This window comes from Gobius niger (genome assembly GCF_951799975.1).
Source record: "Gobius niger genome assembly, chromosome: 4".
NCBI classification, from domain to species: domain Eukaryota; kingdom Metazoa; phylum Chordata; class Actinopteri; order Gobiiformes; family Gobiidae; genus Gobius; species Gobius niger.
Window position 1 is genome coordinate 39,186,795 of NC_136855.1, and position 21,729 is coordinate 39,208,523.

Here is a 21,729-nt window from a genome sequence, read left to right on the forward strand (position 1 = left end):
GTTTTTTTGCCTCTGTTTTGAAGAAGCTTTTAGATTTGGAGAATTTGGAGAAAACATGTTCAGGTGGGAGTTAAGAGGTTAAAAGTGTGGCAAGTGTTTGGAAATCTATTTCAAAAACAGAAAATCCCCAATATAATTACACAGACAACTGGCCTCTTAATCTACCAACCAGAGGAATTCTGTGCCCTTGAAAATTCACCCTCTTTGCCCATTTCGGACGGGAAGGTCGGCTTGGCTCGGGCTGCTCTTCTCCCACAAATTATCTTTCAGAGAAGTGATGAATGTCTTCATTAATCAGTGATTAATGTCCGTAAAACCTTTCACTTTTCCCGTAAAAAGGTAATGATCTAAGCCAGACTCGGGTTTCTCCTTTCTAATATTAGGCAAATGCATTATTAAACAGCTACTCTCAATCAGAGGGGGAGAGAGTAGCTGAAATATTTACCCAAGAGTGACATTACTTTAAAGTATTTCACTCAAGAGTGAGAAAAAGTTTTATGAAAAGACACCAACTTTTTTGTCTGCCTCCTACCAAACATTAATTGGACAGCACTCCCCCAAAGATATAAACATAACATAACACTCTCAAACCCTCACTAACGCACTCTTCTTGTCGTGCACGTCCCGTGCTCATACATATATAATGCAAAAATCAACATTGTAGTTGTACAGAGCCCATAAAAGTCAATGGGCGACTGGTCACTTATGGGCACAAAGTATTATTTATTAAAATCGGTACTTCCGGTTTAGCGGAGATAAATGCTAACAGCGCAGCAGCTACGCTAACCCCGGAAGCACCGACTTTAGTAAATATTACTTTTTTAGCAGTAGGTGCGGCATTTTTGGCTAATGAGTCTGACAAATAAGTAGGTTCAGTCACTCCCCGTTGAGTTTCAGAAATATTGATGGTTGTATTAAAACGTTTTTAATGTTTTTTCTCTCGCATATTAGCCGGTATGCTAGGACCTGGAAGCGGAAGTCGTGACAGAACAGTAAGTGAGTAACGCATAGTTATTTTAGTCAGCTGCTCATTTCTCTATACACGTTTCTCTCTCCTGTGGCTGTTTGTGCCGAGGACACTGAGCTTCACCAGAGAAGTCTCACATATCCAGGAATGGGTCGACCAAAAACCAATCCTCCATCTCCATTATTTTGTTTTTTTAGGAATCTTTTGTTCCCAAATTCCTCATTTTCCTGAAATTTTGGAGCATTTTCTATCTGGTCCTCTCATGAAGCTTTTCCTTCATTTTATTAGACACGACACAGTTTAATATAAAAGAACACGACTCAGATGTGTCATGTATTGTCATGTTTTGATAGATTTTGATGAAGTACTTTTTATCGGGTGGCTTATCTTTAGTAGAAATCCCCCAGCGTTAGTGTTGGTGTTTTGAATATGAGCGATAGTGTTCTAGGGTTAATGACATTCAAGGCCTTGATTTTGGCTAAACATAAAAGCAGATCCAAATGGAAACCCGAGTGGAGTGATCACTGCGCCTGCACCTCCATGACTTCTTCACACAGATGCACAAACAGAATGAGTTTGAGCTAATGGATTGTTGTCACAGCTCTCCGTAATAACGATCTCCGGCCCCACTGTGATTAGGCCTGACGAATGCGAAAACCATCCCTCCTACATTCTCAAAACCCATCCGCACTTTAAAGCGTCCAATCCTTTCCATGCAGGCGCGGCCCGGCAGGTTTACGGGACCGCAGGGGGCGCTTATTACGCTCAAGCATCTTTCACACTGACGGGAAGCATATTCTGAAGCCAAAAAGTGATTCAGGGCGGGGTTTTTAAAGGGAGGATGAATGTGCTGACTCGGAAATTCGGGGAGAGTTGATTCTACTTAAATTAGGATTATGGATGGCCTTGTTTGTGAACAACAGGTGCAGTTCGAGGGAAAATGAGCTTAGTTTGTGCAGCTGGTGAACGTAAACCGACTCTGGTGTAAAAACTACTGCGAACGAAAACAACAATCAAAAGTTTTTAAATGGACTAGACAACTTTAAAACATACATGCATCTAACAGGGGCGTGTCAGTGAGATACATACATGTACGGCTAACACCATTCGCAGTAGGTGGAATTTATACTGATCAAGTAGGACGGGTTTAACTTGTAAACTACAAAACCACGACACAAAAAGCCCAGAATCCACTTTAAACAAACACAACATAAGTGCATTAAAGTATCGAGGCCTTGAACAAGCCAAACTTCAGAGTAGATTTGACACTGACTCTGTTATTGAAAGACAAAGCTTTTTGGGTTTATATATTGAACACAAAAGTGTTTAAGGGTTTCACTGAAGAATTTGATCTGACATCATCTGCTCCAGTGTTTGTTTCTGTGTCATCACTACAGTGTTGTTGGTAGAATTGTGTCCTTCCTCCTCTGGGCTTAAGTGACGCTGCAGCTCAACAACCCGACCACGTTCAAAACAATAACTTTTTTTGCTTTTGCCATCAGGACGTCCTGACAGTGTGAATACCTGACGGAAAATGACACCAAATCCACAATTTTGAACAAATTTGGCTTTTTAAAGGCATTTGGTCTTAAACTTTTGATCAGCTGCTAAACAGCCCTGTTAAGGTTATTTGTGGTTTTCAATAAAAGGTTCACTCAGTTTTTTTTGTCTCGCTCCTGTTGAAGTTCTGCTTGGAACCTTGATAAGATCCAAACATGCAAAATGTGATTTGTTACCATTTTTCCGCTGGTCTTAAACATTTGATCAGGACTGTATGATCTTTGTCTAATAACCTGCCACACTGTGGGCACTACGTTAAGAGTTGGGACGTCTTACACTTAATGTGTGCATGACGTCATAATGCAGAAGTTTTGCAGTGTAAAACAATTGAACTATACAAATGTACCTTTCAAAAAATTTATAATAATAACTTTGGCCATGTGACTTCATTAGCGGTGCTACAGGGGTTTCCCTTCTCTTGCCTCATTCTGATGAAGGGCAGATTATAAAAAACAGGCTTAAAAGGGCTGTACTAAGAGTGAATCAAAAGGGAGTGAAATAGCTCACTTGCAGTAACAGATTATTGTTAGTTAGTTATTTGTTTTACCTTTTTACCACGTTAGGAAAAGTGTTTGGACAAAAACTAGTAATTTAAACTTAACTAGAGCCCTTTCGTCGACTTGAAACTGAGGGGAAAAACATCAAGTACAGGACGTTTTAAAAGTTTTTTGTAAATCTTTGTTTTCAGTGCAATAGTCCTGGTTTAGTCCGTCCTTCCAAAGACGATGAGAGCTTTGCTGAGGCCTGAGTTCAAGCGTCTGGACCTGATGGCTGGAGGATCTGTAGAAGTGAGTGCTGTGCATGCTGCGCTCCTGGGCACCTCTTACCGTGCTATTGATACTGGCCAGCAGTTTGCCATTGAACTCCACCATGGAATAGACGGCTCCCTTCACCTCCTTCTCTGCAACCGTCTGCAGCTTTCCTGGAACAAAGAAGCACCAAGTCAAAGAAAATACTATTTCAGCACCGTCTCATTTTCACCCTCATCGTTGGAGAAAAAGCTGAAAACACTCAAGTCTTACATCAGTGTTACGTGAACGGCTACGTGAGCAGCTAGGTTAGCTACTGTTAATAACATATGAGCTTTACATTTCTATTGAAAACGGTTAAGGCTATTCATCATTTTCAGACGTACATAAAATGATCCTGCATTGAAGCATATTTGTCTGGATTAGTAAAGTCAAACATAAAAGTTTGAGTTGGGGGGGCCCAGGTGTGAGCGACTCCACCGCAGCTGTTTCCATAAACAGTTGAGCTGGTTGAGCTAGCTAGCTAGCTTCAGGTCAAACAGCGTAAAAGGTAAATAACTCCTGCCCACGAGTGCCGCATATCGGTGTTTACTTCCAGGGAAAAGTGTTTCCGGGTTAGTCCTGTTGTGTTGTGATTCTGTGCTGATGTTGTGTCGTTGAGCCTGACTGAGATCCTCGTAATAGCTGCGGAGAATGACTCGCTCTGAGACCAGCCTTCAGTGACCGGCTAATAACCCACACAAAATAGTCCCGTAGTCTGGCATATTTAGTGAGTTTAGTCAATGAAAAACACATTTGTTATGGGTAAAGGCACAAAGAAATAAAAGATCCGCACATCTTTGTAGCTCCCAAGCTTTTTTAATGCTCACGAGTGACTTTTCGAGCCTTAGCCCATTAAAAAACAGCTCAAACACACCTGTATATCTGTACAATGCTTAATTACAGGGGTCATGTGTCATTGTACGTCACATGACGCAAGACATGTCACATGATTTGAGTCCAAAAAGAGACACATAAATGTTGCCACGTACAGAGACCAAACCTATACAGGTGGAGACAGATGAGTGCAGGCTTATCTTTACAAGGCTTAATTGTCTGAAACGTCACTTGGTGAGCATTAAGAAAGTTTGGGGGCGCAAAAGCTGTGCAGATCTTTTATTTCTTTATTATAACAACATTTGTTTTAAATGTTATGTTTGTGGGACCATAAAACTGAGGTGATCCCAACAGTAAATACTTCTGTGCTCCATCTTTAGTAAAAATTGGCCTGGAAAATGTAACAATCAGAAGAAGCGCACCTGAACACAAGCTAAAAAGCTAAAAACCTATGAATCGGCCGCAATGTTCAAAGCGTGGTAAAAAAAAAGTAGCAGCATTTAGTCCGGAATTAACGGTTAATGTTTGGAAATTCAAACCCAACTAAAAAGCTTCATGTTGACATTGGAGAAGGCTCGACCTTTCCAAAATGCCACGTGCGTTTCCTCCAGCTCGCCTTAAGGTGTGGGGATTATTATCCTTTATCTATTTTCAGAGGCCCTAATCTTTCCAAATACCAGTCTCATTATGATATGAAACAATCTCAGGAGCCCCAGGGCTGGCACACACTTTATAATCAAGCCCTCGGCCATTCTGTAGCATGATGGTCATTACCTCTTTATTTGAAGCAGAACAATTTAAATTAACCGAGCGTCTCACCGTCTCTGTAGCTCGACCTGCCAGATCAATTCCAATCAAATCAAAATGGCAACAACAGCTGCACTTTTTAAGGAAACAATATCCTTTTTGATGAGTTTTACCCATGGTTCCTTTGTTCCTCCATAATGTTTCAGCGGTGAGAGAATTCATCACATTTATTTTGTACTAGTGTTGTTCCGATACCAGTTTTTTCATCTGATCCGATATCGATACTTGGGTTCAGAGTAGTCGCCGATACCGAATATACCAGTCTAATACCACAACAAGTGAATAAAGAGAAAAGAAATATGGACGGTGCAGCTGCAGCGCCTGTCAGGTCAATCCCAGGGAAACACTCGGCCCAAACAAACAAGAAGCACAGGATGATACATGCGGCACAAAGAGGACCTGGTGAAATTTAGATGCGTTTTCCTGCATTCTGGTGCATTTTAAGCATTAAATAATAACTATTTTGGAGTATTATGCTGCTATGAAAAGAATTATTTCTGGTTAATATACACAAACTAATGTATTAGTGGGAAACCCTGATGCTATTAAACTGAACATGCTTAAAGCAAAAAGAAAAAAACAGCCTTCATCACAGCTTTCTATAGAGTTCAGGAAAGTCCACAGTTACCATGGAGATCCGCCATCTTTGCAGCTGCTAGCATACATTTCCATAGATTAACATTAGCTAAAAACATTATAAAAAGTGGAGAAAAAAGCCGTGGAACAGCTCCGTTAGCTGCTGAGTTACTGCTGGTAAAAACATCTAATACACTGTGGTGTCCAAGTGTTTTAATGTGAACAATAACTCCAGTATTTTAACTTTTAAAATCTCCATTAGTTTATAATTGCTGCTAATCCCATAATGCTTAGCGATATGACGTCACATTCCCGAACTCTATTAATGGATTTTCATTTATTTCATATATATTCAATTCCAGCCACAAAAAAAATATAAATATATATATACTTCTAGAATTTGCCACGGGCCAATTAAAGCAGTACTAAGTAACTCTTCCCCCTAGAGGCCATAAGCGCAACTGCAGGTGTAGTAACAAGTTACAATTTTTTAACTTATTAATTGTCTTGGAGAGTAAATACTACGCTGACAGAAAAGGCGAAGGGAGAGAGGGTTACTGTGCATCCAATTATACAACGGAAATATTTTTTTTCTCTCAAACTTGGCTGTAAATACTGTTTAAAGTGACGCTAGCCCGCAGTTAGCTTTGCCCGTTAGCATGTTAGCTTCTTCTTCGTGATTACATTAGTGTGTATTGCTTTCTCCGGGCCGGTGGCAGTGAAGTTGCAAACATGGTTTTCTGTCCAGAGACACCGGGGGAGATGAAAGACCCTCAGTCTTCCCATAAACACTTGTATTTCCCCCACAGGGACTACGGGAAGGATTTATTAAGGTGAACGCGTTACTTAGTACTGCTTTAAAAGTGGGTCTCGGGCCATAGTTTGGACACCCCTGCTTTAGGTACTCACCGATACCGGGTTAATCTACAACACAAAATGTTGCAGCTAACAACACCATGCTAATGCAATGGGAATGCTAATACTAACAGCAGAATGCTAATGCTAACGGCAACTAACCAAAGCTGGCCCAGAAACTATGATTGAATCACCAAAGTAGTAAAATAAAACCTGCTGCTGGAGTGACCAAGTATTTATGTTTTTGCAGGATTATAGACCAGACATTTGGAAAAATAGGCATTAAAAAACCCCATATTGGTCTTCAAAAAAAAAAGTAGCGGCAGCTTACAGTCCGGATTTCTCAAAACTGTGTGGATGAAGTGAAATAAAACTCCTGGAATGTTCTTTTGTCGAGGGTAAAATGTAAACAGGGTTAAAGATCCCAAAAACGTATATGAAATGATGTCACCTTTAATGCAGAGTGTGAGAGAGTTCTGAATAACCTGGAAGCTTTGTAAAGCAGCAGAATGTGAAGCCACACACTAAATAAATAACACGGTGAGTGAACACCTCGAGAGCGGCGTATTGTGGAGAGGAAAGAGGTCTGACAATGGGAAGAAGAGGAGCGATAAGAAGTGATGTAGTGAGAGAAGGCTGAGAGGACAGAGCGTCCACAGGAGAGGGAATAACAGGCACAGAGAAGCCTTTTTCCCTTTTACAATACGGGGGACGCCAGACAGGCCGGGACAATAGTCTGAAGGATCAAGCTGTCTCTGAATACAGGCACAACACGTCTAAAGAGGCACAGCCACTTCTGCGAGCAGCAAGCAACTTTCCGGACTTTCAGCCGGATACAAACCGGGGCCGTGGTGTGTGTGTGAGAAGAGGCAGGAAATGCATGAAATTGTTGTTTGACAATAAGATTAGTTTGTCACATTTTATGGAAGATGTAGATTTAAAGCCAGGACATTACAGGTTATGTGTTGGCGACTCCAGAAGGAACACTATAATATGGAATCCTACACGGACTTTACTTACAACAGCTTAAAAGCCTGGCTACAAACTATTACTTTCTCTAAAGACAGATTTTTCCATCTATGACTGGTCTGTGTGGGTATAATATTTTTGAACTCACTGTTATGTTCTGTGAATTTCTAAAGTTTAAGCTTTTGGCATTTGATTGACAGGCTCTGGAGAAGTGTGGAGGCTCGTTGCTGCTTCAGAGCGGAGCCTTTATGTCACTAAATATGGACATACTGAAGAAGATTAAAAAACTTCCCCTAGAACCGTCACCTAAACGTGGTGGAGGGGTTTGAGCGCCCGAATGATCCTGGAGCTCTGTTGTCGGGGGCTTTGTGCCCCTGGTAGGGTCTCCCAGGGCAAACAGGTCCGAGGTGACGGGGCAGACACAGAGCGGTTCAGAAGCCCCTTATGAGAGACCAGGCCCAGTTAGAACCATGAGGCCGTCCTTCTGTGGACCCACCACCTGCAGGAGGAGCCACAGGGGCTGGTGCAATGTGACCCGGCAACGGATAAGTGGAAGAAAATGGATGATTAAAACTAAGGATGTGTTTCTGATGCCTAAAATGCCTCTTTGCCTCTTAGAGATTAGTATCGCGTTGCCGATTGAAGCTGCAATGTAAGAACTGAGCACGATAATGTTTAACAGCAGTTTGTTATAAAATGCTATATATATAAAATATTAAAATTGCATCTGCATCTGTCAGATATTCTTTGTCAAACTTGTGCAGCCCTATTGTCTTTGCTCACTCTTCCCCATCTACATAAATAACTCTATTCGAGAGAATCCATGATGCAGCTCAGTCTCCTTCTACAAGAGCGTGTTCCAAAAACGGGCACAAAGGCGGGAAACTCCGCCCCCATGAGGCGGGCTGAGCAGCAACACGCTCCACAGTTCTCCAGAGCCTGTCAAGCAAAGCCCAAAGCTAAAACTTCAGAAATAAATTTGATGTTAAAATGGAGAAAACTGGATTTTTTTAGAAACAATAAAAGTATTTGCAGCCGGGCTTTTGATTAGTTTGTGAAACGTGTAAAGTCTCCATTAAGACACATGAGGTATTTTTCACCAATAGAAGTACATTTATTCAGTGTTAGCTTCAAAAATTCTGCTTATTGGAAGGAAATATTGTGCGTCCTGGCTTGAATGCCACTGTGATTAATGTGAGGAAGCCGGGAATGCTTTCAATTTTGAAGAAATAAGAATTTGTAATTAGAAAACAGAACGGCAGGACAATTTGAAATGCAGAGAAAAAACAAACCAGAAACGCATTCTCCTCAGCGATCTCTTAAAGAGGGACAGTTGTGACCTTTAACCCCTGTATGATTGCAAGGTAACCAGGGCAGGAGACTGTAGCATCAGGCTGAGCTGGGTGTAATGGATGTGTAGGTGGTGAACCAACCGTCTGTGTAGTGGAAGACGATGATGCGCCCCTGCTTGGGCTCGGCCTCCTCCGGGTACACCATGGCTGTGCCCACGATGAAGTACACGGACGGGTCCTTTCCCAGACGACAGGACACCATGCTCAGGGCGTACTCGCTGGGCAGGAACTGATGAGCATGAAGCACTGACAGACAACACAGGGGAGAGGGCAGAAGTGTGAGAACGGGACACGGCAACGGAATATCAAGTAGCAGCTGCTTTCGGAACAGATTTTTAAAAGGATTTTCTATTCGAGGGCTCCACCATTATCACTCAGAGACGCCGGTTTTACCAGTGAATACAGCACCTTTTCCAACTTGACAAACGGAGGGAAGAGAATTGGATGAAAGGGGCAAAAATATGAGGGCAATATCAGCCAAAACTGCAGCTGAATATGTTCTATACCAGAATTTGTGTATTTTTAACACATTGAGTGCCAACAATCCAGCACACCAGTGTATTTTATGTTATAGCTATGGACACAGCCTATGGCTCGTTTGAAAGGTGAGACTCGAAGCTCTCCGTAAGTGAAAACTGTTTAATTGTACGTGCCTCGGTTCCTGAGAAATGCTAAGCTAAACAGAGGCTATCAGAGATTTTTTTTTTCCAGAAATGGAGATACTGTGTGTTTTATGAATCACTCTCCTTTCTGATTAACTCCTCTCTGGACGGACACTAACGTTGTGGGAAGAGGCAAATGTCTAAATATATATATTTCAAGTAAATTTTCAAAAACAATGTTGTTGACACGTTTTGAAGCACCGCCTGTCGCCGCAGATCGATCGCGTGTGCATTTAAACAGCCTGGTTCTCGGATTGAAGGATGTTTCTCACTCGTCCTTGGACTGATTTTAACCATTTAAGGCGAGACACGGCAGGTGAAAGTATTGATTGTTCACGCAGTGGTCGAAGTGGAGATTTTTATCTATTTTCCTCCCTTTACATCTTAGTTTTCATGTCAGATAAAAAAAATGATGATGTTTATTTTATGATGTTTTTTCTGCGAGGTGGGGGCGACCCGGAAGTAGCTGCTGCGCCGCGTAGTCTTTCCCGCGGGTTTTCATTCATAAATATTGACAGATTTTACATCCACGTGTCCTGCTAAGGGGCCCCGTGATGACGCTTTCACCCAAATATGGTGTTTTTCCTCCTACGAGACGCTGGAGCGGAAAAGTGGAAGAACGGGCCGAGCATGCGCACTCGCTACAAAACTTCAGGGCTGGTTTTCTCTGAATGAGAGAAGCCGCACTCGGGCAGAGCCTGAGCCCTTATAGAAGCTCCCACAGACTCCAAACTTTACAGGCTGAGACACAACAACATTTTGAAGGTTTTTTCAGAGGGATTTTTGAATATCTAATTCCTAGCCTGATTTATTCAGCTTTGAAACAAAAAAAAACAGGCGGAATTTGAGTTTTTTTCACTGATGATTAGTTTATTGAAAAACTAAACAAACCCTGTGGAAACCCTGAAATACCCAAAACGATGCAAATCTGTCCCGACTGCAGTGAGGAAAAGACCAAAAGGAAAGTTTGAACAATGGTAACTCTGGCAAACACGCCAATCTGCGAGTTTAGCCGCAGACCAGCTCAGAAGCATCTCGTAAATATGTCCGGACACAAACTCAAAAGCTTCATGGGTGATTAACTCGAGTGTGGAAGATAAACAAAGCGAGCGAACAAATAAAACCAACTAACCCCAGGTATGTTTTTGATGAGATGACATGAATAAATGCAGCGTAATAAACACAAGGCTCTAGTTTAGATCTTTTCTCTAGTAGGTATTTCATTGTATTCTTCTTTCCACACTGCAAAACGTGAATATCAAGGCTTAAATGAGTTGAATTGAGGAAATCTATCTTATTTTGAGCGGTTTTCACTCATTTAGACACTTTTCCTGATCGGACCAAGTTTGCTTTGCTTGTCTGAGGACATTTCAGACCAGTTCTAAGGTAAATCTCGCTTGAAATAAGAAAGTAGAATTGCCAATGAGATAAGACCAACTTTCTTACCCCATTGGCAAAGAAAATGTATCGAAACGAGTCTCAGAGTCTCAGAACAAGTGAAATAATCTAGGACAAATGCCCAAGAACTTCTTAACCAGTCAAAACAACTAAAATTTGGATCATTGTGCTCAAATTGAGATGTTTATACTGATCTAGTTAAATACTTTTTGCAGTGCACTCGAGGCCATAGCTAGATAGATAAAGAACTAAATATACTGAAACACTCACACACACGACGACAGCATGAAATAGAACGCCTGACTTTGATCAAACAGATTGCCAGGTTCAGCTTGGATCTGGATGAAGTGCTCACGAGACAAATCCTTCAAGAAAACATGAGCAGTAATATGTCAGTGTGTGTTCAGCACTCAGTCTGCACCACTGTAATCAGAATCACAATGTGAATTGGCTAATCACAAAGGCTGCAATCATTCAAACAGTAGGCTATATACGTATAACAAACAACAAACTATCCTGTCTGCATGGCGTTTCATAACCTGCTCAGTCTGAACTCGGAGAAGTGTGGGATTCTTGCATCTTAAAGCAGCACTAAGTAACGTGTTTACCTTAATAAATCCTTTTCTTTGCCCCTGTGGGGGTGATGCAAGTGTGTATGGGATGATTGGAGGGTCTTTCATCGCCCCCTGGTGTCTCTGGCCAGAAAACCATGTTTGCAACTTCACTGCCACCGGACCGGAGCCTCCAATACACACTAATAGAATCACGAAGAAGAAGCTAACATGCTAACAGGCAAAGCTAACTGCAGGCTAACGTCACTTTAAACAGTATTTACAGCCAAGTTTGAGTGAAAAAGATTATTTCCATTGTATAATTGGATGCACAATATCCCTCTGTCCCTTCATCAGATTTTTTTTCATCACTTTTTTGTCCATTTTTTTGGTCACTTTTTGGTCAAATTCTTATCACTTTTTCATCCATTTTTTCGTCAAATTTTTCTCACTTTTTTGTTAAATTTTTGTCCATATTTGTCTTTTTTTTTGATACATTTTTTGTCACTTTTTCGTCCATATTTCCTCACTTTTTTCACATTTTCATCCTCGTTTTCGTCTCAGTTTTGTTGCTATTTTCACACCTTTTTTCCAGAAGCTTTTAGATTGGGGTAAAGCTGGAGAAAAAGTGCTCGGTTCAGGCGGGAGTTAAGGGGTTAATCGGGACGAAAATCAAGTCTGAATAAGTATTCATTTTCAGCTGTTCTGCTTATTTTGTCTCTGTTCACTCTTGTTTCTGCTTCTGAGAATTTACGGTACTTTCTTTAAAACAAACACACAATCGTTCAAAAGAGCCAGTCTTTTGAACGGCTCTTTAAAGTGAACGTCACCCTTCAAAGAGCCATCAGTCCCATCACTATAGAAGACTTTGTTTATTTCTCCAGCCTTCCAGTGCGGAGTTTGCTTTGCTTATGAGGTCGACAAAGACTACAAACACACAACACGGTTCTCTTGACTTTCCTCGCTTCAGCAGACACAGGGACTCCAAGATGGCGGCGCTTGATAGTTACGCAGTTGCTGAATTTACTTGTACGGAATAAACCGCACTCATTTCTTCGTGCAAACAGTATTTTTCTTGTCTAAATTCTTGTGGCGTTTTGACATTGACGCACGACTCGCTGCGCCGCCAATCCGACGAGGCCGCCCCAAAACGGATTGTCCCCATTGACCACGACGAGACGTAATAGAAACGCTGAAACGGCACCGAGGCTTTATATTTGTCTGTTGAACAAGTCGATAAATAAAACGAAATGTCAGCACAACACCGCCTGCAGGCCTAAACAGCAGCGGCGCAGATTTGTGTCGACGGAGATGAAGAAACTTCTGCCCGACACATCAGAAATGTCACGGGCGGCAAACAACTCTGAGATTTATGATTTTACGATTAGACAAGAATCACTGTGAGTTCCAGATTAATAACCATGACTTCTCCATTGAGAGGTTTGTAGAAGTGCAAAAAGTGTGAGAAATGGAACAGTAGCCCTTCTCAAAACTCCTGCTCATCATCACGATTTGTTCATGATTTTTACTCCGATAAAGATGGCCGAATATATAACTCAGTGGTTCCCTAAGTGGGGACCTCAAAGGCACTAGAGGGGGGCCCACAAAGCTTGTCTGCAAAACAATAAAAAAAAGTGCCAAGGCAACACTTCAGGCATGTTTTTAATGAGGGAATGACATAATAACATGATGTAAAGCTTGAAAAAGTCCATTTTGCATAATACCCCCCCTTTAAGGTTGGAGCTGCTGCAGAAAGGCTAACCTTAAGAGGCAGAGGGTTTTTTCCCCCCTGCTTTGAGACTCTGTCGTTTAAGGGATAGTCATGTTCGCCAATCAGAGTCACCGAGCCTCGCTTTCTTTGTATTTTGCAGCATCAGATAATACATTTATGTAGCTGAATAGGTAGAAAGAGAGAGAGAGAGTGCCATGTTTATTTGAGAATTTTTTTCTGAAAACTCCCTAAAATGCCTCTTGCAGATTTGCTTCTTGTTGGTGCATAAATGTAAATGCAATAAATTAGCACCATGATGTTTAAGGCGAGACACAGCAGGTGAAAGTATTGATGTTTCACGCAGTGGTGGAAGTGGAGATTTATATCTATTTTCCTCCCTTTACATCTTAGTTTTCATGTCAGATATAAAAATGATGATGTTTATTTTATGATGTTTTGTCTGCGAGGTGGGGGCGACCCGGAAGTAGCTGCTGCGCCGCGTGGAAAGGCCGTCTTTCCCGCGGGTTTTCATTCATAAATATTGACAGATTTGACATCCACGTGTCCTGCTAAGGGGCCCCGTGATGACGCTTTCACCCAAATATGGTGTTTTTCCTCCTACGAGACGCTGGAGCGGAAAAGTGGAAGAACGGGCCGAGCATGCGCACTCGCTACAAAACTTCAGGGCTGGTTTTCTCTGAATGAGAGAAGCCGCACTCGGGCAGAGCCTGAGCCCTTATAGAAGCTCCCACAGACTCCAAACTTTACAGGCTGAGACCTAACAAGATTTTGAAGGTTTTTTCAGAGGGATTTTTTAATATCTAATTCCTAGCCTGATTTATTCAGTTGTTTTGAAACCAAAAAAACAGGCGAAATGTGAGTTTCTACAGATTTTTTCACTGATGATTAGTTTATTGAAAAACTAAACAAAATATCCAAAATCCCCCCCTCTTAGTTACAAATATGTCAATAAAATATAACCATAAATTGATTATTTTGATTTCGTTGCCCAAAATATAGGCAATTTTGGCCATTTTAATGCTCAAAGTGCCTTATTTTTATGTGAAAACATAAAATGAAATGTTTTTTCTCATATTTTTATCTGTGATGTTCAGCAAAAGTTTCAAATTGATATCTCTACATTTATTTTGTTTTCCCTATTCACCTGCAGTGTCTCGCCTTAACAGCAGGTTTAAAAGTGTATTTGCAGCTCAATGACATGAAAATAAATCATAGGCTATACACAAAATATTAAAATTGAAATTATGCCGCCCTATTTTCTATGGTTTTCTCATTTTTTGTGTGTGGAGCCTTGGTATGACAACACATGTTTTTTTTTCGGACATTTCCTTAAACACAAGAGACAAGAACTATCCAAGGAAGTGCTCCAAACTGTAGAGCACAGTCCCGGCTTCAGCGACAGACGAGAGAAGTGGAAAAAAAAAAAGTACAGTGCGGGTTTGTGCAGGATCCCAAAGTGACAGCCACTGGAACTACCACGGAGTGAAAAAGCGGTTGTTTTGCAAAGTTTACTGCAATGTTTTTGTTTAGGTTCCAGATCGCTGTAGGAAAGTTTCTGCTCCTGCCATATCCGTTTCGAAAGTTCGCACATGCTTGATACGTCAAACCAGGATACTTAAAATCCCCGTTAAGAGCCTGGATACTGGAGTGTGGACTGAGTATGGCCGAGTATGACTGAGTGTACTCTCCTGGACCATGCACACGACATCACTGGTCCAGAAAAGTAATCAGCGCCTCTACTTTCTCCGCAAGTTGAGAAGAGCCAGAGTTCCAGCCTTCGATATGTGCAACATCTACAGAGGGACTATAGAGCATCCTGACCATCAATGTGAGGTTCTTCTACAGAGGGACTATAGAGAGCACCCTGACCATCACTGTGAGGTTCTTCTACAGAGGGAGTATAAAGAGCATCCTGACCAGCTCCATCACTGTGTGGTTCTTCTACAGAGGGACTATAGAGAGCACCCTGACCATCACTGTGTGGTTCTTCTACAGAGGGACTATAGAGAGCACCCTGACCATCACTGTGTGGTTCTTCTACAGAGGGACTATAGAGAACATCCTGACCATCACTGTGTGGTTCTTCTACAGAGGGACTATAGAGAGCATCCTGACCATCACTGTGTGGTTCTTCTACAGAGGGACTATAGAGAGCATCCTGACCAGCTCCATCACTGTGTGTCACGGTGCCAGCGCTGCCTCCTGCCGAAGGAGCCTCCAGCGCATCGTGAGAGCAGTGGAGAAGCTCTGTGGAGCCCCTCTCCCCTCTATTAAGGAGATGTACTCCACCCGTCTCACCCGCAAAGGGGACTCTTCGCACCCATCACACAGTCTCTTCAAGGTTAAGCCTTCAGGGAGGAGACTGTGGAATCTATGGGTCAGTTCCAGTCGACTGAGGAACCGTTTCGTACACAGGGCCATCGGGAAGCTGAACTCCCTGCCCGAAATCTTGAATCTCGTATTAGTCTGGTGTGTTGACAGAAGCAGCTCAGTGAACTCTGAGGCGTCACTCTCGACTGTTCACAGTAAACTCCGATAACCTGCTGCGTCCTCACGTCTTCATTGAGTAAACCTGCGCTCAAGTTTACTTACGTTACCGCTGCCTCAGTCAGGTCGTTTACTGTATGTGTGACGTGTCGCTCCTAAACCGCTGCATCATAAAACATTGATGGCTGTAAAGCATCTTATTCTCAAGGGATGATGTTCAACAGTGCTCTGAGGGAGAGCGCATCCCGAGCCCGGCCAGCCAAAAACACACACTTTTCCTCTTCTTTACAAACATGTATATCTGGGATCAGGGGTGATATTTTCTAATCCCCGAAGGGAGTCATTGACAAGCGGCATGCGTTGTATTTTGTAAATACGAAGGTTGGTGGTTTTGCGATGCATCGGCCAAAAGAGTAGAGACAAACGTGCCCAGTCACTAGAACCAGGGACACAAGTCGGCAGCGAGAAAAATGCAAAGAAGTTTTTTTGCAGAATCGTTCAGTTGAAGCCAGGAAGAAGCCTCTCCATGTTTAAGCTGCAGTATTGGTACATTTAAAAGAGTAAACGTTCAGGTTCAAACCGGCTTGTTTAGGGAGATTTCGGGGCATGACTTTGTGTGTATCTACATACTGGGTAAACACCGGGTTGTGTTGGATGGACACAGATTGTATCAGACGAGCTGAACCGTGGACGTTACAACGAACATGTTTGAAAGTGGATTTGTCAATCACGGATTATTTGGCGCCGCTTAATCATGAAGAGCCTTGAGCAAAGCAGCGACAGCGGGACAGAGACGCTGCTTTGCTCCCCAGACAGGACCACACTTTGGCCACGGCAGCTTCTGCGTTAAAAAAAGCTTCTGTAAAATCACGAATGAGTCAGTTTAGTCTCTTTTTATCCCGGTGGATTTTGCGTTTCAGTTGATCTGACGTCTCGCTCTGTTTCCACGTCAGAAAATGCTTGTCTCCTGTTTCCTTGTGTTGTTTGGGGAGGAGGCGCCGCTGCTTTGGTTTGCGTTGTTGACGTCCTTTAGCGGTTTTATACAGACGCCTGTTGTGGATCAGTTTCTTTGCGTTTGAGTGAGTGAACTCTGAAACCCCACACATGACCTGACAGGGGGAGCTTTACAGCCATATGGCTTTATGTAAATGAGATGTAAATGAGCCCTATTGTCACTCCCAGAGAGGTGAGAACAGCCCAAAAGTTTAGAGGCCGATTCCTCTCTGACATGTTTCCAGTTCCTAAATTCAACTTGCCACATCTTCTCCAAATATGATCAGATTTCCATGTGTTGCGCATTGTTGGAAACTTTGGAGACGACACTTTCACAGCTCTGTCCCGCTCAAAATGCCCCAAAACTGAGTTGTGTCCCCCGTTCTCGTGATGGGTCACAAATGTGAACGATCTGTCGTTATTGCCACAAAAAACACAGGATACAAGAAGTCATTGACATTATTTTAGGATAGAAAAAGCAGGTGAAGTATTTTAATTAGGGATGTCACGGTTACCGGTGTAGCGGTAAACCCCGGTAAAAATGTTAACAATAATAATTACCGTCTTGTTTTTGAAAAACTATGTTACCGCGGTGGATTACGGCGCCTGCGGTTTAGGCAAAGTGAGCCTCATGAGGCGCCGTCTCCTCTGCTAAAGCTGCCGCAGGCGCCTCTGTAGCTACAACCAAAACTAAACTTTCTCGAAGCTGGAATCATGTCCGACACGACAGCGCAGGATCCGCCTCAGAGACCGAGCCTGAAGTCTGGACATGTTTTGTGTATTTTAAGAAGCTGAAGGACAGTTGATAGAGACAGGTTTCCTGTTTGTGGAACGTGCAGGAAAAAGTGTCTCTAAAGCAGCAAGACTTCGAACCTCTGACTCTCCTGCGTGACCGTCTCAGCTCTATAGCAGGAAGCTAACGTTAGCATGACCGTCTCAGCTCTATAGCAGGAAGCTAACGTTAGCATGACCGTCTCCCACAGCTCTATAGCAGGAAGCTAACGTTAGCGCTTTAGCTGAAATGCTGATGTGGGACTTTGGGTTGAGGGAGAATGTAACGAGTCGCCCCATAGTGCGGCTGCAGCGCCACCGCCAGCATAAGCCGTGTCCGGATACCTCCGCACGATGGCACAATGCGTTACAGGGCTCCCGGTGGCAGATTCACTCTCGCCGCAGTTTTATGAATGTAATAATGATCACTGTCTGAGGCATTTTCCCAAATCTGCAAAGCGAAAGCTCACTGGAAGGACAACAACAATTTTCCTGATGTAGACGGTTTATCTTCGTTTCTGACGCTATAAATAGTCCATGTAAAACCCTCGAAACATCAACAACACATTGTTATAGTTCCTTTACTTTGATGTGAAAAGGCTTTGTCTGTATTTTTTTTAAATGTAATAAGCACTGTTAAACTTTATTGAAACTATTTCAGTTTGTGCAGGACTATCTATGCTTTCTGAACATATTAACACACATTTAAAAAAATACCGCGATAATACCGAAAACCGTGATAATTTTGGTCACAATAACCGTGAGGTAAAATTTTCATACCGTGACAGCCCAAATTTTAATATTATATATTTTTAAAGAAAATAGATGATTTTCGGAGGGCTTTTTTATTTTCATTCATCAGCAACACCCGAGGTTATGGGGTGCTCGGAGTATAAATTAACGCCCAAAGGGAAAAGAGAGAAAGATAAGGTTGGGAATCACTGCTTTAGGATATTGTACTGAAACTAAAAACACCGCCTACAAATTCCGTGAGCTGTCCCTCTGCTGCACGACACCTACGCCTCACAACTTCCCCTTCACATAATTCCACATGTCACTGAGAAATATAATGAGCAGCACGGCCACATGGGAACAGAAATATTCAAAGTTCTTGATGACATTCCTCTTCTTCGTTCACCTCTTCCCCACATCGAGCCTCCACACGTCTTCTCTTCACCTAATTAGAGCCTCCGCAGTGGAGCGTGTTTTTCATCCTCCCTCCGTCCTGTGCCCTCTGCGTTTCATTCTCACTCAGCCCGGAGGAAGGACATCACTCACCTTCATCAGGGCTACGCTCATTATTCAAACGGGCTTAAGCGAGTGCGCTCGGGCCCGAGTGATTACGGCAGATAAAGAACGGCTCCCTGTTGCAGCCTATTGATTACAGAAGCTAATAACATACAGGGTCTTATGGGAGCTGGTACATCTGAACTGGGGGTTTCTAGCACTGCTAATGGCAGCGTTCACTAATCAGGGCGGGGGCAGATCTTATAATTGAGGCACTAATGTCGGGTCTCAGTCACCCAGTAATTATCAATCATGGCAGGTCGATGTTGTTAGCTGAGTCTTTATTGAAGGGACAGTGCACAGACCTCAAAGACAGATGTTCTGCACTAGATTACAGCTAAATAGCTAGTTTCCATCTGCATTGTATTGAATTGTGTTGTATTGTATAGAGAGGATGTTGCCTTTCTATACAAAGGACTTCTCAGATCAAAAGCGCAGCAGTGTTCAAAGGACGTGGCTCCACTGCCGCGCGTTAAAGCGTCTCAGTGGCCTTTAGCAGGGCCCGAAAGAGGCATTTTGGTTCCCCTTGATGGTGACTTACTCCTTTAAAAAGTAGATTACTATACTGATTACTTGGTTTCCAATCAAACAATGGTTTTGTACTAGGGATGCACGATAATATCGGCTGCCGATAATTATTGGCATTTATCGGCATTTTGGCGCCATCCCCGATAAAGCCGATAAAAGAAAATTCGGCCGATAATTAGGCCCAAAAATTATAAACTCAAATTACATTGAATCTGCGGCTCCAGTTCGCTGCCTTTCTTGCGGCGGCGCCCGCACGTCCTGCAGCCCGGAGCTGCTGCAGACTCAGGACAGCACATCTACAGCAGCAGATACACGCTCTCCACGGCCGACTGCCACGGTTTTAGCTGAAAAATGCGACGAGTATTTCAGCGAAACAGCTGTGCAGGCGCTCTCCGCGAAGGAAGAGTTTTTTTACTTTTTACATCGAAGTAACTTCGACATTAGCACCGCAACAAAATGAGAAAAAGACGAAGAAATGCGAACCGCAGACCCGCTCACGTAAGTTACTGGAACAGAGCGAGGCCTAAACCCATGTATTTTTTAGTTTTACATTGATGAAATGAGCCGCACAATGCACAATGCACAAATGCATAAATGAGCCCAGTGCAGGAGAGAGTCTTGTTTTTGTGCTGTAGCATCGTATTATTAGTCAGAGTTGAATCTGTCACAGATTTGGCATCACTTCTCTCATGTCAGAGACGCCTCTAGACTCAGTGAAATACTATAATACTGTCTATATTCCAGTATTGTAAATAAGAATTCATTAGTATGATGTCAACAAGAAGAAAAATACTAGGAAGGAAGTAGTAATATTCTTCTTTTTTTTTTTAATAAGATGTGACACAGATGAGCAGAGTCAGACCTGCTCAGATGATGGAACTGTAAAAAAACAGAGCTTTAGAAAAAGGTGGAGACTCAAACCCAAAGTAAAACTCATTATTTGATTTATTTTTATACACTTGTATATTGCTTGGTAGAGTTAATACTTTGGGCAGAACTGTGAACTGTTACATTGAGTTCTTGTCACAAAATAAAGTGCAAATATATATACATAATTATCAGTGTCGTTATCGGTATCGGGACATGCGGAATTATCGGTTATCGGTTCAAATTGGCATTATCGTGCATCACTATTTTGTACAGCCCAATATCACAACAGGAGTTGCCTCACAGGGCAGCACCAAACATTACAGCAGTGAAACAGAGCAGTAAATCAGACAGTGTGAAGTTCCAGGCAAACAAAAGCCGTCGTTCCACATGGCGCGACCCGGCTTTGTTGTGGGCGGCGCCCCCACAGAGGAGCACGCTGTACAGATGTCATTAAAAGCTGCGATGAGAACAAATGTGGACATACTGCCTTCTGGTGGGACAAGGCCTGGGTACCGTTCGGTTTTTTTTCGATACCACTACTTTAACGATACCTGCTCGTCGGCACCGGTGCCTTAACGGTACTTTTATCGATACCTGTGTTATTTTAATTGAGTTAAAATAATGTGCAGGAAAAGTATGGTTCAGGAGGAAGTCCAAACACGGCTCAGCAGAAAACAGGAGCGTCACCTGTAACTTCATGTTTTGACCAGAATTCCCACTAAAGCCGTGATAAAAAGAGAGAAAGGACATTATTACCTTCTGAGCTGCAGGAGCAGACCAGATCCACATCAGGCACCGTTTACTGAAGATAAACTTTTCTAAACTCACTGAGCTGTTCGACAGTGAAAGCTCCTCACACGTCACAGATCTGTTACATAGTGAGAGCGCTCACTCTGTCACTGAAAATGCACCATAACTGTTCCAAACATGGCTAATGCAGAGTAAGCCTCACCTTTTCCACAAACAATCTTTGATCCAAATGCTCCGGTGCAACTGGAGTTTAAACAACAGCAGGAACTTCAGGCTCTGCGGCTAAAGCTAAAGGTAAAGCCCATGTGTTTCCTGTTGTCACTGCTTTTCTCTTTGTCTAAGAGTCTAGTTTCTTATTCAGTCCAGGTTTAGTCCTGGTTTTTAACCACTTCACTGCAAGTCCTGGTTTAGTCCTGGTTTAGTCTTGGCTCAGACCGCGGCTCTGCCATCTCTGATAATGACTGAAGTGTTAGTAAGTTAGAGCATTGCTTCGCTTCTGCATTTGTGCTGAAGCTGCTCACGAGTTCAGGCTTTTTTTAGACTCAATGTGGATCATTTATTGACGTTTGGAGAGAAAAAGCACAGAAAAAACAAAAGTTTTCCAATACCGAACCCCGGCCGGAGCTTTTCGGTCGGTACCAAGTAGGTACCCAGCCCTAGGTGAGACTTGTGGAATCATTCAGAGGAGCCATCCTGTATTAAAACAGAAAAGAAACCGCTAAATACAACTATGAAGGTAAGCTACATGCAAATGCTACGCTAACATCAGCTAAAGCTGCACAAACAGCGGCTAAATGCTAATAACAACATCCCCTTTTAGAACAGCCGTTGTAAAACATTAAATCCTATGACCTGCGTGTCAATAGTGAGGACTGTCCACTCTCTCAGAGGCCAGAGTCTGTTCACGTCACATCAGACACGGGTCAGCGCTTCACATCATCACCCGGTGAGACTTAAGTTTGACTCTCATGCTGCAAACTCTAACCGCT

The 21,729-nt window shown here is 42.7% G+C and overlaps 1 protein-coding gene across 1 annotated transcript in view; it reads right to left on the reverse strand.

Annotated features, from left to right (window-relative positions):
- ddb1 (damage-specific DNA binding protein 1) overlaps window positions 1–21,729 on the reverse strand; it is a 151,693-nt gene that overhangs the window by 49,022 nt on the left and 80,942 nt on the right. Inside the window, exons 20-21 of the mRNA XM_079554673.1 lie at window positions 8,793–8,957; window positions 3,355–3,449 (exon numbers count right to left, since the gene is read on the reverse strand). Of these exons, the coding sequence (XP_079410799.1) occupies window positions 3,355–3,449; window positions 8,793–8,957 (260 nt within the window). The remainder of the gene's footprint in view (window positions 1–3,354; window positions 3,450–8,792; window positions 8,958–21,729) is intronic.